Source organism: Cyanistes caeruleus, chromosome 2 (genome assembly GCF_971803275.1).
Source record: "Cyanistes caeruleus chromosome 2, bCyaCae1.hap1.1, whole genome shotgun sequence".
Taxonomy (NCBI): domain Eukaryota; kingdom Metazoa; phylum Chordata; class Aves; order Passeriformes; family Paridae; genus Cyanistes; species Cyanistes caeruleus.
In genome coordinates, this window is record NC_141702.1 from 80,957,347 (window position 1) to 80,979,161 (window position 21,815).

Sequence of the window (21,815 nt, forward strand, 5' to 3'; positions counted from 1 at the left end):
AATTGTACACAAACAAAGCCTTTCATAATTCTGAATAGGCTTGAGAACATTATGCCTGGGGCCAAGAGGCTCTCAGTAGTTTAAGAGCTAATTTTCCAAACTTTTGGTCAAAAGAGTCTTTTTAAGTAGAGGGGAGAAAGAAACACTTTTTCCATGAATATATTCTGTTCACAATGCCCCTACTCAAATCCTTACATGCACTGTTTTGTTGCTTACAAAAATCAAACTTCACAGCCTCAAGGTCAGGAGCAGGAGGTGCTCACCCACATCAGCCTCCACATTTTCTGTTACCCATCATTCCCTTTTATGGCTTAAATTGTTCCTGGAACTGTTGACCTTCCCCAGTTCTTGGGCTAATTCTAACCTTCCTGTCACCCAAACCTTCCAAACACACTGTGCTAAATTTCCTTTTGCTTGCCTTTTGAAATTATCTACTTCAAGACATGAAAGATCCTCATGCAGATCCAAGAGGGGAACTGGAAGACCAAGGAAATGCCTACTGTTTTATGCTCTGGGGTTCCCACCATGATGAAATTCACATTATGCTGTCGGTTTAAAGGCACACCAACACAAGAGCCAAGCAGGTAATTTAATATTTTAGTGAAAACTGGAGGGCTTTGACTTTAGAAAAAGTGCACCCAGCTTAATCCAGTCACTATTATCAACTCCTTTCGCTTTGAATGCAAACCCTGAATCAGTCTGAACTCCTAAGGACTCAAATCTTATTCTTTAATGTGGTGGTTTTGTTTTAGCTACTTTATCAGCTTGCAATAATAAAGAAATAAAAGTGCTATGCATTACATTCCATATTGCATTCTCTATAAAAATGACATGAAGCAATAATTTCATCATGGAATTCCCTCCTACATTAGTGCCCCAGGCCCAGAGGGATTTTTCCCCTTTGGAAGTGCTCAGTAATCGTTGGTAAGTAACAAAAGTGTGCTTAACATTGTGGTATCCTATAATTCACACCAGCAGCTGCACAAATAATGACAGCCCTTCTCAGGAAAAACCTCCTAAGAGTTTTTTCTGAGCAGGGAAGGACTGAAATCCCTTTGAATGATAAGGAGATCCACCTAAGTCTTTTCAAGTGTCAAAACAGTCTGATCCATGGGGCACTCAAATGCTACCTGCTGATGAGCATGGAAAGAAAACTGTTTTCAGACCGAATCAAATTTTACCAAATTTTGGCTTGTATTTTTCTACATGTATTAAACAGAAAGGGATCAGTTTTATCCTGACCATTTCAGAATTCCTGTTTCCACAGAAGGGTTGTAATGGGCCATGCTCTCTGTTTAAGATCAATAAATTCAATTTCCCTGCCTCTGATTCCTGTTTTTTTAAAAGAACCTACCACCAAATTTGATCCAGCCCCCTTTGAGTCAGGCCTAGGGGACATCACTGATCTATAGAACCAGATTTTTGTTTCTTTTTCAAGGAGTACCTAAATAGATAATCACATAAAACAGGGACAGTGGGGACTGATTGGGTCATCTACACCATCTCCTAATTTCCAGGTCAGATCAGTTTTGCCTAAAAAATTCTTACCTGCTATTCATCTGATATTCTTAGGAGATTCAACTCACTAGTTCCATAATGCATCCATGAAATTACTAGAAACCTTTTACATCTGACATACACTGCTAGTCAAATCTGGTACACTTCCATTTTCTCAGATTTTAAACATATAATACATTAATAAACCTGGTAAAATTCTCATTTTTTTTACTTACTCTTCATTGGAAAGTGCTCTTTCTGCAAAATTAATTGAATAGTGGCATTCCATTTAGGACTTGTCCTAAACTACTGCAGCAGTAAAATATAACACTATCACAACACTCCCTTTTATATTCACTTATTTTTATCCTTTTTCTACTGGAACTGAAACAAGTGTAGTAATTAACTGCCCACAACAATTTTAGGCAGTCTGGAAGGGAAGATGATAAAAAAGGAGTAACATCCTACAACTTACAACTGTAGGAATAATTTCTGGTGCTTAAAATTGCAGTGAGTCAATTCTGAGCCACAGAATGTCGCTTTCAAACTAATATTTTCTCTTTTTTTGATGATACTTTAGGGAAGACATCACACGCAGTTTTCAAGGTACTCAACCATTTCTTTCAAGTTATCTAGACTGTCTAACAGAAGCTGATTTACAATGGGAGGTGTCTACCACACAGGTGCCATTAAGTCTAGAGCCATGAGACTGACTTCTCCCCAGACATCTATTTAACAAGATTATGATGTGGAAGGGTACTACTCTTCTCTGAAGTGAAGTGCAAGGCTTTTTATCCCAAGAAATCATTTTCTACTCCTCTTAGCTAAAGCACAATGAAGTTTTTCTAATCTTTATTCTTAAGGTAAGGCAAGAAAACTTAATTAATATATATACATTCACAAGTAAGTAGGCTACCACCACTTTTTTTTAATCACCTCCAAATCAAGAAGGGTTCTAATTAACATGAGATAACAGATTGATCTTCTTTGTGCTCCTCCTCAGCAGTTTTGCAAATGTTAGTGCATAACAAAACATATTTACATGGGACAGAGATGTAAATGTTCTGAAGATGTGTAGCAAGTAAGATTGGTTTCTGCACACAAAACAGAAGAGCTTGCATCTTGCCAATATTTGAAATTACAAACAAATTACTCTTCAAAGTTTTTCTTCTTACTTGACTAATTCTCACCCTAATACAGATACTAGGTAAACAAACACTAAAATCCTTTCAGTATGCTTAAAGACAAAAGCTATTATTATTTCTCAGCTGGAGAATTAAATGGCAACTTGAGTACAGTGAGAATTTTAACATTTGTGAGAAGAATCTTAAAGAAAAAGTTGAAACTTACAATCAACATATTCTAACACAGACAAGCATTGATAGGCTCATTTGGGATTTTCCTTTTTTGTTCATAATTTTCTGTTTATTTTGCTGTTAGTTTTGGTTTTTCATTGGCTTTTGTGTTGGCTTTGAGGTTCTTTTGGTTGAGGGGTGTCTTGAGAGCAGGCAATCTTTTCTATTTCAAAGTTATTTTAAGTCGAGGGTAGGGAAGAGTCCTGAATTTAACTCGAGCCAAACTAAAGGATCAGTCTAGACAATTATGAATATCAGATTCTTCTTAGTGAATATTTTTAAGACAAAATTAATCATCAAGGAAATGCAAGCATTATAAAAAATAACCAAAATCCACAGCTTCAAAGAACATGAACCTAAAAGATTGTGAATGCAATAAAATGGAACTAATTTTCCCAATAAAAATAAAAGTTATTCAGATTTGTTAAGGTGCATTCTTTGTTTAGTTTTTTTTTTCCTTACCTGAAACATAGATCACATTTTTTTTCTTAGATCAAAACTATGATCACATACTGACCTACCCAAATACAATTCAAGTTCACTAGAGCATGAATCCACAGAAACATAAAGTCACATATTTTCCAGATAAAATAACTGTACTTCATTTCTGGTTTTACCTAGTTCACTTTGGTGCATGACAATATCTTAATGCTTATGAAAAACATGGTGGCTTTCTTTCTGTCTGTAATATCAGTCATACTAATAAAAGTTAAATATTAATTTAGGGATTTATCTTGCAATATATTCATAATTTAGTAGAACGACTGATTTCCAAAGTTATTCATGTGCCTAAGGAAGCCAACAGGGACATTTGTGAGAACATGTAAAGAACAGGCTTATGTCCCAATCTGCAAATGCTTGAGTACTCTAAAAATCCCACCAGCTGCAGTTAAGTGTGTCAGAGAGCACACCGCCTGTCACACAAAAAAGCTTCTTTTGTGCCCTCTGGTGTGAGTTCTACAGGTACTTACAGGTGTGGTGTACTAGAAAACAGCAAACCAAAGAAGAGGAAAACATGTTGAAAAGTACATGAAAATCTCCCAGAACTGCTAGGACCTGGAGATTACTGGACCTATTGAACCCACAGGCATCTAAAATGTAGGCAGCTTAAAACGTGTCAAAGAAGTTAGTGCCTACTAAATGTACTCAAATGATCATACACACAGAGGATGGAATAAAAGATCATCCAAATCCTTCCTGAATACCAGCTCAGAAATCACTGGTACGCTAGTGCCACTTTGCACTTGTGGCTCCCAGCTGTTGCTCCATCCGAGTGTTCTGAGGGAAAGTGAATCAGGACTGTGTGGGCAATAATTGAAAATACTGTATGATTTGCTGTCTGCCATTAAAAACAAGAGCTCGGTTCTGCTATTAGTAACAGCTGAATTAATAGAAGGTATTCTCATCAATAGTGCTTTTGATCTGTGTCACCCCCCAACTCAATCCCCTATCAGGGAGACAGTGATTTACAACACTCCTTATTCTAGTGCTCACTTGCACAGGCAGCTCAACTCCTACCCCACAGGAGCAAACAATGTTAGTATGCCCATGCCAGCTTCAGTGGGAAGGAAACAAGTACATTCTGTTATTTGAAAACACTTACTTGGTAGGGATAGAGAGTGACTCCATTTGTTCTTGACAAAGACCAGGTGCCGTCAAGGTACTGGTGGGCCTGGATAGCCACAGAGTTGAGAACATTACCATTGCTGGGGCTGGTGGCCATTTGAAAGCTGACCTTGGCTTGGTGTCCAGGAGAGCCATTTTTTTTGTCCACCCCATTTCCAATTCCTAGACTGTTGGGCTTTCCACTGTGTTTGTTGGCAACAAAGCCTGTATAATTAGATGGAGCATAAGGAGCAGGCACGTATGCCCAGTCCCTGGGCTGCAGGCTGCCCATGTGCCGGGGACTCACCAACGTGGGGACATTGGAGAGAGGTGGGGGAGAGCCTGGTGAGGCATCATAATGTTCTGAGTTGGCAGCTTGCTCCAAGGTTAGCACCATCTGAATGGCCTCCTGCTTCAGCTGGTTCAGGTGTGTGGCACAAACATCACATCTGCTGTCTTTCTCATTCCATGCCTTACGAATGGTATTGGGAACTTGGAGCTTCTCGTGAATCACCGAAGAGAAACCTGGGTCCTAAAAATCAAACAGAGAAGGGTAAGAGGGGGAAAGGAGAGAAATGTTTAACCATAGTCACCACAGTGAAACATTATTACTGCATTTCAAAAGCAAATTTATGAGATAAGCTTAGAATGTAAACAAAGGCCATTAGATATAGTCAACACACGCCAGCAGCAGAGCTGAACAAAACTGAGAAACTAGATCATGTTGGAAAGGAAAAATTCTTTTACTGATAAGTGGCAAATATTATAATTCCACTGCAAGCTTCAATGCATGGCAGAGAAAAGGAATTAACCTGCTTCACACCACTGCACCTAATTTCTGGCTTGAATGAAATCTGCTCTTAGTTATACAGGTGAGATTAAGAGCAACTCCACTATAGCCAGTGGACTTGTAGCAAGGTTCACAAATCCATCTATTCACAAACATCAGCTTTTTGGTATTCAGAAAACCCAGGACTTACTATGCAACTAAAATTTAACATTTCAAAGACAGCAGTAAAAAAAAAAAAAAACAACATTAAAAAGTACCACCACTCTCTCAAAAATTCTTTCCAGAATTCAAAACAGACTTACCAAGAATACACTTTCCAGCCAGAAAAGAAAAAAACAAATGAAAACAAACCACTTTTTTTTTGTTAATGAAAAAAATGTCTAGCACTACTTTGGGTATCTGCTGATAACATAAAACAAAGTAACAATTTTCTTTAAAAAAATACAACATGTATAGAGTTAATAATCTGTAAAGAATTATTTTCTTCTATGAAAGCATAGTTCTGATGCAAAACCACATAATCTGGTTTAAGGCCTCTTGTCTTACAGCCTTACCTCAATGTTCATATTTGAACATCAGTGGTGCTACCCACAGGGCAACAAGCACCCTGTTCTACCATCACTGAAGTGCAAATTGTGAAGCCAGACAGCAATCTTAAAGCAGGCTTGTCACCAAACCTGCCTGGTTCTTACAGTATCACACAGTTTTAGAAATTCACAGCAATGATGTGCACATTGCACAGAGTAAAAAGTGACAGTTATTTGATGGAAATATTTCTTGGAATTTTCACACCACATTTCTGCGGTTTTACAGATCAGGCAGGACAGACTTCACCTGCCCCTCCCTAATTTTTAGGGACTTACTGGTGGATTTTTTTATGAGTAGTCAAAAAGTTTTAAAATCAAGAGTATCAGAATCCTTTTCCTCTTTGTCTTTGTAGTTTCAACAGCTTTAGCAGCAAAATCAGACAATGCATGTGTGAGGGAACAAGCACCACAAGTAGACAGTACTCTTATAAGTAATTAAGTAATTTGATGAACCCCATGCATCGAGATACACAAATTTCATGTCTTGATACTTTGGTTGTGCTGGGAAAGTGGGTAGGGGGTATAATATAGGGAGGGAGAGAATTCATTGGTAGAGGGTCATATTCATTATGATCCGTCTTTATTATAGACTCAAGCATTTTATTTTCACTGTTTAACTACCGTGAACAGCTCCTCAGCATGCAGTGATTAATTGATTCATAAATCACGGTGCCTCTTTATGCACAGCAGCAAAAGAGCAGTTCCAGCCACAGAAGCCCAGGAGAGTCATATAAGCTAATGGGAAACAACAGGAGGTTGAGGTCTGATCAAGCCTCAAGCTGGTCATTTCTATTCTATGCACAAAGAGGGTCAGAGCATCAAAGTGTGTCAGGAAGGAGAAACTGGATTCTGCACCAACCCTTCCCCCTTAACCTTTGGGAAAGGGACTGGTGGAAATCAGGGGGAAAAAACAGGATGCAAAATATGTCAAATCACATTTTCCATCCCAGACCATAACTAGGTCAACAGATCACATCAGATATAGGCATCCACTCCATGATGCCAGGTGTGCCAGGAAATGATTCTCTATTTTCCCCATAATGAACTAGGCAAAGCTGTCTATATAGCTGAAGTGAGGTATGAGTCTTCTTTTCAGGCTGCTCCACGTCAGTGAAGAAAAAAATCCTTGCCAGCTCTTCCTTCAACTAGCGAGTGCCACAGAGGTGGTTGCTGTTCTTTGAAAATTAACTTCCCTAAAGCAACTGGGCTTGGACCCAAGTAATTATACACAACATTCAGACCCAGCAGTATTTGGAACATGGAAATTCCTGGATACTACGATAAATATTCCAAGGAAATAAAGCCTTCTCTAACATAAGCAAATGTCAGCATGATATAAATATTCAAGTAGCACACTAACTTTAAAGAGTGCTGGACAGCAGTGAATTCGGCTTCATCTCAGTGTTAAAACAAACATCAGCTCATTCTGTGATACAACAATAAACAGAGAGAGAGAGAGAGAGAGAGAGAGAGAGGGAGAGAGGGTGGGGGACAGAAGAAGGCAGACTGCTCCTCCTCAGGAGCAGAAAGAAGAAACAGGCACAACCTGAACTGATTACTCCCAAGGTTGGTCCTACTCATCTATCATAATCTACTAGATGGATAGTTCAATACTGGATCCATGTCCAGGATATGACACAGAGAAGTCTATGGGACAGCAAATAAATGTGGATAAACTCAGCTTCCAGGAGGACATTAAGTCACATTTTGTTCCCAAAACTAAACTAATAGAGCCTAGAGAATTTACTTTCTTATTCTGCACTAGGCAGCCCTACTATAATTTCACGGAAGTGGCTGACAGCCTAACAACATATTCAGCAGGGAAGAGGCCAAAGCTGAACCATCTCTACACCCTTGCTCGAAGAGCAGAAACACAGCACTTGTTGTTTCAGTATTTCATCTGCAAGCAATTGTCTGCACACATTTCCCCAGGAATGCTTATTAGTTCAATAACCAGTATCTTGTCCTATACAAAAGTGACAAGCAAGCCTCGCTGGATAAGCACTTTGAGCCAGCTGCACAGAGAAGCAGGAGTTGAAAAAGGTTATAGACTCTAGTGAAACATGTGAAACACACTCCCTGGCATAGGAGCAGATTTGCTTGTGAAATCTGAGGTTGACGCTGGAAATACCACTTATAACTTGGCACTCATTTCCAGTCCTGATGGAACAAAGCATAGTGACACTAAAAACTGAAGCATAACTTTAAAAATCACAAGAGTTTGCTTTGAGTTCAGGGCAAAGGTTCGTGATGGTTTCTCTTCTTGCTGCAATGGTTCACCCAACTTTAGTATAAACAGCATTACTGTAAACTCTTACTCCTATAATAAACAAATGAAGGCATGTAAGAGGTCTGAAAGCTTCAAGAGATCAGCCACAACACAGACCATTGCATAAATGCACGAGGCAAGCTGTAAACTAAAGAGCGCACACTGAGCTATTCTGCAAGAAGCCTTTTCACATTACCTTTGAGTTCTCAAGGTCAAGTAAACACCAAGATAGTAACTAATCTCCCAACTTTGTTCCTGAACTAAAAACCCACTTGGGAAAGAAAGAAGATGGAAGGAAATTTTATGTGTTAGAGACCTATCATAGGTGAACTGAGGAATTCTTGTTTTACTCAGTGAAAACATACACAGAGAACAGGCACTAGTTAAGAAACACTGAAGTACACAGACAGTTCTACCAGGGTAAATGCAGTCCTGACTTCATGGGGGAGAAAGAACTGCATGATAAGGTAATGCAGAAGCATCCTCCAACTCTTTCATACCCCTTCATAAATCTGTACCTTGCTGTACAGTTCACAGTGTTCTAACTCCATCACTAGAAAAGCAGAGGTCAAAGTGAATAATCCTCTCCTTCCTGCCACCCAGCTTAGAGACTATCTTCCTCAAGACAGAAAGCAAACAACCACTTCCAGCATGAAGCACCCTCTGTTTCATACATACATTTACACAAAGCTCACGAGGAGGTACAATGAAAGCAGGATGAGCTCAGCTGGTGGACACAGAGGCAAGAAATAAGATGAACAATCTGCACTTTTACATGTTACATGGAACCTAGTTGGTCATAGATGCATATACAAATACCCCATACATATTCTATTCTTATGCAAGCATACAGCAGGCAGATACTAATATATGTCATATTCACTAGGATTTCATACATTACTGTATTTTATTTGGTCAATGACAGCTGACACAAGCTAGACATGGTAGCCTTATGTCATTACCTCAGAGAAAATGCAAATATACAATGGACCTCAAGACCTTCTTGAAAAAATTGTGTTCTTCAACACCAATATTACTCATTGCTCTTTACAGAAAGACAAAGCAGTCAATACTAACTAAATTACAAAGACCAGCTTCTGCTTGAAGATGCTCACAGAAGACTCATGGAATTCTTTTGTTTCTGAAAGAGTCCATGCCAAAATGACTGCCGGTATGTAATCAATTATGCAAGGTAAGAGGAGAGGTAGGGGAAAGCAATGATCAAAATTTTCCCAGGAAGGAGTGTGTTTTCCAGATTCTCCCAGTCCCCAGGCAGAAAGAAACTTTAGTAGGAGGGAAGCTTCACCCTGATAAAAAACCCCATGTTATTCCATGACTGCACAAACATCTCTGCTCTAAACACAATCCTGTTAGTCCATAGTTGGTCTCTATTTAGAAAAAAAGGAGGGGAAAAAAGAAAGGAGGAAAAAAAAATATCTTCCCATTCTTATTTCTCTCTTGAGGGTGTACTTTCCAGCTCAATAAAGAGATTATACTTGCAATTTACTTTTCAGAGGCACTTAGGCTATTTTCCAAGTGATTCTGCATCCTAACTTAAACATATCCTATCATCTTCTAGGCTACATTTGAGAGATTTTCTGTTTGCAGCATTCCAGAGCCCCAACAGTTGAAAAAGCGCTCCTCACCATTACAATGGCACCACTTCTGTTAAAGCAAAAGTTCAAATATACTGAAGTCAATGGGAGGTTTTCATCAAATAAGCATGACAGGATATACGCTATGACTCTAAATTAGCAGCACTGCACCATCAAACTGAGCTGGGAGCCCTTGGATAAAAATCAGTTCAGTCAGTAAAGACTGAATCATCTGAATTATTTAAGTTGGCAGGAACTCTGCTTGCACAAGCAATCTTCTGAAAAGTAAAAGCCAAGGTTTCCCATGAGCAAGACCAAGGGGGCCGCAAGGTAGCCTCCCTTGTTCTACAGCTCTGTACACAGCAACTGACACGTTCTCTGGGCAAGACCACACTCCTTACCCTCCCTGCCACAGAAGTCACCCCTCACACCCAACACGGCATCCTCAAATAAGCCATCCATTATCGCTCCCAGCTGAGTGAACAAAACCATCTCCTCTGCTAGAGAAGAACATATTTCACTCTCTTCCTTCTGAAACTCTCTCCTTTCCCTAGCAGGAACATCCCACACTGTTACTCCACGTTGGGGATAGTAGAGACAGTGATCATGAGGAAAGCATAGTGGAATAAGAAAGAGCCTTTTTACATTAGCCTGTTTCCAGAAAGCCCTTGTAAAAGCACTGTCTTACCAACTGCAATAAAAACCTCACTAGCATTATTATGCCCCACCTCTTTAACTACTACCATTCTTGCCTGTTGAACATTCTGCTGCTGACTCGAGCCTTTTGTTTCAAAAAGGCAATGAGAGCACACCCTGTCCTACAGTCAGTATCTCCAAAACACATCTGTGAGACAGGTGCTTTTCAGAAAGAGGAGGAACTCAAAAATGAAGTCTTATTCCTGTCTGGTGTAGCCCTCACAACATTAGTATTTCGAGGTGTTTTTCTTGAGCTGGCACATTCAACTGACATTTGGACTTCTATAATTTAACACTTGTCAGTATTAACCAGCCACTCTGCAGCCAGAAAAATGGGTTCCTTTGGTTTAGGCTGTTTTCTTATCTGAAAGAGACAGAAAGTCTGAGCAGAGCTCACGTTACAAACTCAGAGCAGCAGGAAGCAGAAGAGAGAAAGCCCTGGGAAAATAGGAGGATTAAAAATGGGACAGAAAAAGGAGGAGAAAAAAACAAAAAGTGTTTTCTAATTGCTCCACGGACTGGCTCATGGCTCTGCTGATGGATCAGCACTGACAGGCTTACAGCTGTACACATCTGGCACACAGGTGTTTGTGTTAGCATTCGATAGCTAGACAGCAGCCAGATTTTTAATTGGGTTGGGAAGAAGAGATGAAACAGCAGCAGGAAAATCTAAATACACATTCAGTGGTGCAAATCCAAGTCTTGACCGAAGAGCTCTGCTATGCAATTGTCTAGAGCTCTGCTAAATCTCTGGCCACAGCATAACAGGGTCTCCTGGAGGGAGGATTCTTCAGCAGTTATGTGGCAGAAAAACTCAGCTGTTGCTGAAAGGGCAGCATTTGTCAGCACCCTTTTGGTAGAACCAAGAACAGAAAAACTCAGAATTGCAGAAACCTCAACCCTTACACTGGAAAAAGCAGCAGGTCTGTTCTCCCTTGCTTGCATTCTACTTTCCTGACTGGATAATGAAAGACTGCATTTGCTTTCTTAGCCACCAGAGCACACTATGAGCTTGTGCTCATTGTTCACCTTGACCCCCTGGTGCATCATTTCTATAAGCAATTTAGTATCATGCATGGAGCCCAGATGTACTTCAGATACATTTTTGCTCAGGTTTCCAGTCACCTCACAGAAGTTAGTGTCTATTGCTGCCTCTTCACTCAGCTGAGGTCCAGCTACCAATTTGACCCAGCATCAGGATTAGATGCTTTCATAAGCTTATAAACTGTTAGCCTTATCAAATAAATCACTCCCCACCATAGTGGCAGATATGATATCTTTTTGCCACAAAATCCCTCTGATGCCATTCACAAAGATGTCGTTCTGTGTAGTTCATATCCTTTTACCCACCCTTTCAAGCTCATCTAGGATAAGCATAAAGCATGACTGACCTATGACTACATGGGCCAGACATGCTAAAATACTGAAATAACATTAGTTTTTCTTTGATCCTTTTAAACCTCCCCATTATTAGAAGCCTTGATAAACATCTAATCAACAGATCACTTGAACCTCTTTGAGTAACCAGGCTACAGTAGCAATTGTCATTCCGACACACCCCCAAATTTTCAAAGTTTAGCTTGCTGTTCCTGAAGGAAAGCATTAGAGTTCTTTAACAAATGCCAGCACTGAGCCACTATTGACACAGTAGCCAGTGACTTCTGGAAAAGCTGTCATACCTGAAGAGGGGTAACTAAATATCACAAATGAGAAGGTCAGGGCAGTATTTGTGACACCTATATGCTTAGTGTTCCCTGATTTAAGAGAGGTTTGTGGCAAGCTAAAACCACTTGTAACTGCTTTTCAAATCTAAGAATCCTTTCTTTTAAGCAAACAATCATTAGAAAGATTACTGTGGGGTTTATTTAATGATTTAGCAATCTCAAAAGAACTATTCAATATGTAAAATTTAGTAAACAAATTACTCAGCTTCAGCCCATCTACAATTGAAAGGCATCAGAGAACCAAAAACTTTTGCTCCTCTTCAGCTAACTTTTGTATCCTGCCTTTTTAAACCATTTCTGCATCTCCCTCTTATGCTTTTCTCTCCTCTCTGAGAAGCATTATTTTCTTGAAATTGCATGCAAGACCACTGTTTTGGAAGGGAAGAAATAACCAAAAAACAGGGAAAGGTCAATAGATTGATGCAGTTGTTGGTGGCTTATACAACAGGTAAAGAATTTTGCCTTCGTAAAACTTCCTTTTCATTTTGGGTTACTGTGGTCCTCTGTTTAATTCACCTGACTTTTGGAAAGAATTTTACCATTTCGTCCACTTCATACTGAGCTTCCAATGAGGTGCAGCAAAGCTGCCTTTGATTCATCTTAAATATGCTCTCCTCAAGCAACATTCATTCAGGTTCTCTTTTCTCATTTCTTTTCTTCTGCTATCAGATTTCTGCCCACCTCAGCTTGACTGGAGAGGAGCTGGGAACGTCAAGGATGTGAATTGATTAGAATTAGAGTATTGCAAGTCTTAGTACAGAACTAATCATGGGCAGTTAAAACCTGAAGAGTTGCATTTTAATACGGCCATTTGAAATTCACACTTTCAACTGATCCTCTTTCATGTCCTTGAATATAAAAACACCAAGCAACCCAAGAAATCATAATCTTAGCAAGCAGAAGAAAATTTCTGCCCACTTTATTCAAATCAGATGGAGCTTATCTGCATGCCATCTAGGAAATGAGAATGAATATTGTTCCTAACCACTAGGAAAGGAGATCACAAAGACAACCTCACAGTAACGATGAAGCCTCTCCCATGCACATTCACAGTCAGAAGCAAATGAAAAATTGAAATGTATTTGCCTCTTCTCTATGTTTCAACTTTGCACTAGATAGATCTCCCCTCTGCTCTGGTTCTCAAATCCTTGTACATTCAGAGCATTCCAATCTGTACACAAGCCTGCTCCTACCACTCAGTGGCAGTCACATCTCACACTAGTATTGTTGTCTGGGGACATCCATCAGCTTTGTATCTCAACTGAACTATACATGCATCTCAATACTCAAGGAGCTATTACAAGCCTTTTTTGGAAGTTAGTTCCTTCATGTGAATGCACCCAGGATCAAGCAAGTAGGCACTGAGAAATCTGGAGTGTTAGTTAGGAGATCTTGAGATGCTGAGAACTGTCCTAAATGACTGCACAATCCTTTAGACTGCAGAAAAAAAAGACAAAATACCTACCTGAAGCTGATGGTGAGACTGGAAGGGGATGAAGGATGGAGAAAGAAGAAATCAAGGCAATGACCTTTGAAAGAATTTTTTTCTCCTAATTTCTGACATAAGCAATTTGAAGGTCTATTAATGGGATGAACAATTGCTGACCTAAGAAGGAAGATCACAACCTTTGTATTAATGAGTTGTATGCCACCCTGCTTTCCCAAAAGACTTTATGCTTTATTTTGCATGGACAGAAGTTGCATAAGAGCATCCTGTAAGCAACACTGAGGTTTGACACCACCTGTCTGAAGCATTCTCCTCAACACATACCAGGCCTGCAGCAGGCTGCTGCTTTAAGCAGTGGCCGTGTACCAGGTATTGACAGTCACTTGCTCCACAGGCAGTCAAGTCCCCTGCTGCCTAGCCATAGAGGCTCTCACAATCTTGCTGCCATCTGGTAAATCTTCCCCCTTCAGCAACATTTGGCCTGTTATTATCATCTCCTTCTCACCCCAAGCCATTCACCCACAGAAAGGCTGTTATGCTTCCTTCTGCATCAGGACTCTGCAAATTTTCAACTTGTCCAAGATCAAACTACCTTTCAGTGACTCAGCCTCTTGGAAATCCCCTTTTTACCTCAGAGAGGGGAAAGCACCAGCATCATCCTGTTCCTTTCCTGCCAGCAATACAATGGCCATGCTCCCTTCCTGGTTTACACAGACTTTTCAAGTCCAGCCTCAGGCTCACCAGGTTTATCAGCTGCACAGCTCCCAAATGCAGCAGATACCCTTCAACCTTTCTCCTGCCCCTCTGCTGTGACAACCCACCTCACTCTGCACACTAATCCCAGCTCAGGTTAATTAACACCATACTTACCACTTAGGGTGTGCATAATATTATTCGTTATTTTTTATTAATACTGTGAATTGAGAAAAGAAAAATCCCAGTGCAACCCAGTGAAATTTAATTCTAACAGTTTTATACTATCTCAGTAATAGTATAGTAATATCTGAGTAATGTTTCCTTGTGAAAGCTCCTCAGCTTTGATGTAACACCAGACAGTAACCAGATATAGTTTTGTATTTATAGGTGTTCCATTAGCACAGTTATATTAAGAGCTTGTTAATGATCTAGTTATCAAGTTGTCTAATTATGGTTTTGCTTAATTACTTTTGTGCACATGAAATCACTTTTAACTACTGCCTGTGATCCCTAAACACCTAAAATAAGTGTAACATATCAAAAACTTCTCTTTGAAAGTGATATTTATATATGCATGTACACTTCTTTTTTCACTTCTGATCTCAACATATTTTACAGGTTTCTTATGTACAATAGTTTAGATACATTGATACCATTTTTGTGCTTGCAAAAAATATTACAGACATTAAAAAAAACAAAAATGCACCAGAAAAGTTAACATCTACCTTTGAAGGTGTTACATGCCCCGAAGTTCCATGCAGCCAAATCTAAAAGCATTAGAGCAACCATGAAAGAACATCTATTTTACCTAGGATACAGCGGAAGAAGCAGGAGCAAACCTCAGCTTTTCAACTAGGAACAATTTCATGAGCAAAGTTGTTTGCAGATTTCCACTCCAGTTGCAAAATCAGCTTACATTTTATTAGCACAGCATAAATATTTGTGATATGCAGAGGGGAAGAAAGAGAAGAAAACCAAAATCCTGAAGAAACTCATGAAAGTAACACAAATCTGAACTACTCTCAGAGCAAACTGAGTAACTCTGTCATGACTCCCCTTACATACAGCATGAAGACAAACTGCTGTGCACAGAACATCTTTTCTCAAGCCTTGGGGTAGTTGCACTGTTTAGCCATATCAACACACGCAGCAGAAAGTGTGTTATGACACACAGCCTTTTTTTCTTCAGTCTACTGCAAACATACCTGCTACATTTCATTACACTACGTCAGTGTGTAGCTTTCTACCCAAACTATAAACTCATGTGTATACTTCAGCATATGCTTCAGTTCCAATTCAGCAGACTCTGCCTGCATCTGCTGAGACAGGAACCGCACAGGTTTTGGTATTTTGTGCCAAGAGTAGGTGATAGAGTCTGGCTTTGAAGGGCTGGTGAGTGCAGGAAGATGTGTGGGGAAGACAAGAAGCTGTGGTCAAGATGGAAGCTGTCGGGCTGCTGAGTGTGGCTCTACATGACAGGAAGAGAGCTCCAGCTCCACTCACGATGGCTTTTGCAGAACCTGCTTTTGGCTGCTTCTGCGCCACGAGATCCAGAAGACACCTACTACACCACCACTGACTCAAGCTGACACAGCTTGCATGCATGATACAAGGTTGCCCTGAGGGAAGGCACCAGCTTGGGTCCAGAGGCTGATGGGCTACTTGGCTGCCAGGCATCTGGTGATGTGGGTATAGAAGAAACCTTCAATGAATCTGAAGCCAGCTGAAGTTGGTATAGAGCACAATATGATCCTGTGGGCCACAGTCAGTCCCCTGAGAGCACTGCTGCTTCTGAACACTCACAGCCAGAAGCAAGCAACATGGTATAACATTTACCACTGTGCTTCTCCAGGCTGGTAAACGCTCTATTTGAATGCATATCTTTACAGACAGATTAATGGAGCTTTGGAGTACAGCTAATAACCTCCTGTTGTTGTCACCTATTAAAAAAAAGAATAACACAAACTCAAAAAGTAGCCATTGTTTCAGTGCAGAACTATTGGGTTTGTTCAAAATTACTCACACTGTGAAACCCCAGGCAGTCACAGCCTGTATCACATCCTCTGCACCCTCACAAAGTCCCAAGCAATTCAAATGTTGAAGGATGCAACAGGGCTCAGCTGGAAAGAGTTCTCACCAAGGTCTCAATGAAAGCATTCACAGCTGAAGGAGGCCAAGCACTCCCCTCCCCACATCCATTCACTGTGAACAGAAGCCTCAAGCCCTTGCTGAGGGACCACAGGGGACAGGCACATAATGAGCCCTCACTGCCAAACAGCTCAGTGTTGCTGGCCCCCCATGACACCAATCTACAAGTGTGGGCTAAAAACATGTCTAACCCATTCCCACCACAGCTCACGTTCTGTCCTGATTAAGCTGACTGCTGACAAGCCCATGAGGGGATCAGCCTCTTGACTTGTGTGGTCTGATGAAGGCTAAGATTACAAATCTTTTTCCAAATAGTCCCCAAGTGAGGTACATACAAAAAAACAAAAAAAAAAAAGAAAAAAGGGGGAAAAAACTTCCAGTAGAGGCTGGTAACATTAGCCAGTCTTCAACAAAAATACAAAGCACCTCAGGTTACAGTTTCAGATGAAAGGCTCTCTAACCAGTGAGGAGGTGCATGGCTTTCCAGCTTTTGTAAAGATTAAAAGACACTGATCATGACTTCAGACTAATACAGGACTTCTTGTGCATCCAGTCACAGCATTATCAATAGGGAAATGGGAATTACATCTGAATGAACAAAACTAATAGATCTAGAAACAATCACTGCCACTATGACACTGCTCTTTCCTCTCCCCAAGGGCACCTCCCACAATTAATCTACAGAGTAACCCTCTAAATAAAGTTCCAGGTTTTTCCACTACTGATTCAGGTCTTAGATTCAGAAATCAAACCAAATTTAAGAAAATCTAGACATACCTTATGAAATAAAAATCATTTACAATCAGCAGAGTAACCTAATGGCCTCTTAAAGCACTTTTTATGAATTTCAGCAACCACTGATTAAGTAAATATATTTTAAAATCTACATACATGCATAATTCATGCAACCTGGAAAAAAAATCTGATTTTTGTTATTTATTTACAGACAAACTGACATCTGGATTTAGATTTTAAAAACCACTTAAACAAACAAACAAAGACAATAGTGCTAACATCATCTAAGCAAAATGCTTCAAGGAAAACAGTGCAAGGAAGGGGAAAACAAGGAATTGTTATTTTATTGGTTTAAATTTATTTTTGTCTAAACAGCTGAAAGCTACATATCCATAAAGAAAAAAATTGTTAGGAAACTCTCCTACCACTGCATTACCTTTGTTTCATTTCCAGGGCTTGGGTCTTCTTTTAATATTAGTCTCTATTTATCTCTCATAGATATCTTTACTCCTTCTGATCCCAGCAGACCTAGACAGTTCCCATCAGAGATTATTCTTCTGTGAAGGAGATGAGTTACAAGCTAAGGAGCATAATGTCCTGGAATTAGCATCAAATCTCACTATTTCTATTTCTAGTGCTGAAGCAGAAGAGTTGCACTGAGATGGAGATAAGATTGAGAGTCAGAGGCTGAAGGAGCCTAAGCAGGTCAGCAGTGATTAGAAGTGCCACCGTGGTTTTAGGTCAGATTCCCAATGAAGCATTTTGCAGCCAGCTCCCACAGCAGCATCTGCACCCTGCCTTGCTGCCTACAGTATAAGCCATGAGGAGCAGCAGGGACTCTTGATCAGTCACACCTGGAAGGGAAGCAAACAACCTTGCAAAGAAAAGCTGCCAAGCATGGTTGTTTATTGCAGTTCTAACCTCCAGACCTATTTTACCAGCATCATTAGATCCTCCCAGACTGCTAAGGCAGCTTGACCATTCTCTCTACACATCTGCACCCCTTTAGGCCACACCACTCACCAGAGGAGCCTTCTGGGGTTTAAAACCTCCATCTCCTCAGAAACTGCATTGTCCACCTTCATGCATGGCAAGATAATACACACTCTAATGTTCTTGCAGAAGGTGTGCTGCTGAGGAGCCATCTCTTGTGACCCCAAAGTCCAGCTAATTGTAGCAGATGGGAAAAGACAGAGAAAGAAGCAGCCACCAAGTAATTAATATACTACAAAAATGAAACAGATTGTCCATTGTCAGTCCTTCTGCTCAGGACCTGAGCAAAGGTTAGAGACTTCCCTACAATAATTCGCTCTTACTTGGTATTTACTTTTTCTTATAAGCAAGTTACACAGCAGAAGAACCCTAGAATACTGAACTACTCAAGCTATCAAGAACACAAGCTGTGTCCCATAGGAAAATCAAATTGCATTTGCAAGTTGGAAGCTGCATGCAAGGACCTGATTCCTATATGCCAACAGACCACTTTGGAAGCATACAGTGGCTCCATCTAGTATGTTGTAAAGTGGAGGAGATTTTTTTGTCAACCATTCTTCAATTTTGCAGATGTATCTGTAGTTGTACTTCACAATCAAATTATGTGACATTTTTTATTAAAAGCATTTTAGCTATTTTTGCAGCTATTAGTACAGTTTGATATTAATAACAGAACTGTGGCTCCAACTCATAGTATTTGAAATTATCAACACTACACAAGCCGCATGTAAGGTCTTCTAGGGTTTTCCAGATGTGATACTAGAATACTGGGATCTTTTTGTTTTATTACTGCTTACAGAGTCCCCATTGAGGACTCCACTGATTACCAAAGGGACTGGCAGTCTGGAGTTACTGGGAAGTTCAACTCCCTCTCCCTCCCCTAATTCTAAATGCTTTCCGTGTTCTCAACTAAACTCTGCATTTAGTATTGTAATTTAACTTACTCTCCCAAGTTACCATCAATAGAATGTTTTCTGGCATGATCACAAAATTTCACCAGAGACCTTTTCTGGCATCCACTTCTGTAGCATTTTCTGAATTTATTATGCAAAACTTAAGGGACATGGAAAGGGAAGGATTACAGAGACATCAATTGGTATCCAGTGCAAATATAACTAATGAAATCTGACATGTGTATGTATGCATTCAGAGTTTTTATAGCTTTTTTAAAAAAAAAAAAGAAACATTGAATACACCACTACTTATTAAGTTCATTTTGTTTCTAGGGAGAATTATACCTGCACAGCTAGAACATTCTACACCATCTACACCATCTTCCACAACAGATGTGAACCTCTCATTCCCCACCCAACCTTCTGCCCCTGTTCCCAGCCAGGCTTTGCACAAAATTAGTTTCACACTTATACTTGGCAGCAGTGCCAGACATATCAGATGCATAAGGTGTTTGCAGCCCTCTTCCACACAAGTAAGCACTGTCTCTGTCTTGAACTTTGTTATGGGTAGTTTCCTCATGTCCATGTTCGTGTTTTTAAAAAATCCACACAGAAAAGTGCCTTTGCTATTCAATAGCATATAAAGCCAGCTCTCAGAGGGCGATACAAAAAGAAATCTCAAAGGTTTGAAGACAGCCCAAGTTAATTCTCTCAATGGCATTTAGAAGCATTTTTAACTTCAAGACAGAAATCTGCAACACAAGGAATAAAAAAATCTGACCCCTACTTGCAAAATCAGTCCCAAACAGAAATTGCAAAACCATGCACTTCTATACTCTCCTTGCCCAGGTCCCCAGTTTTCGTTGATCCAAGAGTACTTGTAGAGTCTTACAGTAAGGGAAGCAAAGAAACAGAATCATAAAACAGCTGAGTTTGGAAGGAACTGCTTCCAAAGGGGAGAGAGGTGATCTCTATACAACCTCCCTACTCAAGTAGGACCACCTGAAATAGACTTGCCTAGGACCAAGTCTGGCCCAAACAACTTTTGAACATCTCGAATGGGACTCCACAACCTCTTTGGTCAACTTGAGCCAGTGTTCAGTTGTCCTGTTGCACTAAGATGTTTACACTAAGTGGTTTGTCCCTGTGCTCCCCTCTCGGGTTTTTGATGTTGGTAACCCTCACCCCACCCCTTTGGTCTCATCCCCTTGGTTGTAATTCTACTCTCCCCCTCCCCTTTCACTCCCAGTTTAGAAGTCCCTGTGACTTCGCCCTCGGTCTCTTTTGTCCCTGGAGTGGTTCCGGGAATAAACTGTGGGACTGTGGTCCTGGAAGAAATAGCCTCCTTCATCTTTTACTTTTGTCCATTGTTGGACCCTCCTCCCCCACGGCGGACTGGAAGCTAGCCGGGTGATTCCTGGGGCTGGGAGTAAAGGTTTATGACACTCAGTCACTTGCATGGTGAAAGTGTTTCCTGATGTTCAGGTGGAAGATCCTGACATTTTTCCTCATTTCTTTTGGAGCAATCCAGATCTGTGAACCTGGCAGAACAGATGTTCAGGTCACCATCTGGGATGTGATTGCTAAAGATTCCCCATTTTTGTACATATTCATTACAGATCGCAGCAACCACTATGGAAAGTCCTTCTCCTTTACTTTCTCAGATGAGGGAATCCTCCGGCTTCCTTTACAGTGCCAGAGCAGCAGTCACCTACTGTACATGTACAAACTGGGTTCAGAACTCATATGATCAAGTCTGCTGTCAAATACATTGTGGCATACTCCAAACCAGGAGCAAATGTGCAGAACAGCACCATGCAGCCCTGTGGGACATGCTCTGCCTGGGTCAGAAGCAACTATGGCCCTGTTGACAGATCTGGGACACTGCCTTAAGCCTATTCTTGATTCAATGCATTAAAATGTCTTTAGGTCTGATCTCAAGAAAGTGATTCCTATGTCACGTTTCATTTGCAGCTTTAGTACATCACTTATGAGATAAATCCATGAAACAGGTTGCCTAAGTCACTACGAGCCACATCTAAAACAGCAAGAATATTTTAGGGTAAAGTCAGCAGTCTGCAACCCAGTGCTTCTTCACATAGCCAAACAAGGCTGTAAAGGGACTTCAACTGGGAGGGACATATTTGAGCCATAATGGCTCATAATGCACAGTAACCTACAGAAATGTCCCTTTGTCTTCTACAAAGTTCATTTAATTTTAAAACAAGTCTGAAAACAGAAGTAAATAGTATAAGAAACAGCCCAGATGATATAATTTTAAATGGTATCACAGCAGTCCTATGTGCAGAAAAATTCCATGTGAGGGAAATGTGTGTCACAGCTACCACAGAGCTGTGAAAAGGCTTGGCCAACAAACATGGTGTCTAGGTAGCCATGCTGCAGACCCACGGCACCCTGCTCACAGCTGAGGAGCAGCTTCCTGATGTGGGCAACCAAGCTTTGATGCCACTATAAAACTCAATTTTCAGATGTTTGCAAAACCACCCTCAATTCTGCTCTTGAAGGGCACAGAGGCACCATGCAGATGAAGAGCTGTGGGTGCCAAACCAGCCACCTCTCCCTTACCTGCCATCCCCCCAACAATCTCACACCCCTTTGAACTCCCCAGGGTTTCCAGCTACCAGAAACGTTTCAGAAGTCAAGATACCACTGTGATATGTAAGTGACTAGAAAAAATAAAATAAAATAGAAACCCTGTAAAGCTAAAAATAAATGTAAACTCTTCTGGTATTGGTTGGGTGGGGCAGATGGGGAAGTAAAACAC

At 40.5% G+C, this 21,815-nt stretch overlaps 1 protein-coding gene across 4 annotated transcripts in view; it reads right to left on the minus strand.

Moving 5' to 3' along the window:
• Nucleotides 1-21,815, minus strand: part of KIF26B (kinesin family member 26B) — a 277,653-nt gene that overhangs the window by 186,111 nt on the left and 69,727 nt on the right. For 3 of the 4 annotated variants that reach the window (XM_086878160.1, XM_086878161.1, XM_086878163.1), the window contains one exon: nucleotides 4,456-4,989. In XM_086878160.1, the coding sequence (XP_086734286.1) occupies nucleotides 4,456-4,989 (534 nt within the window). Of the gene's footprint in view, nucleotides 1-4,455; nucleotides 4,990-17,580; nucleotides 17,999-21,815 lie in introns of those variants that run through there. The other variant, XM_086878162.1, reaches the window with a different exon arrangement.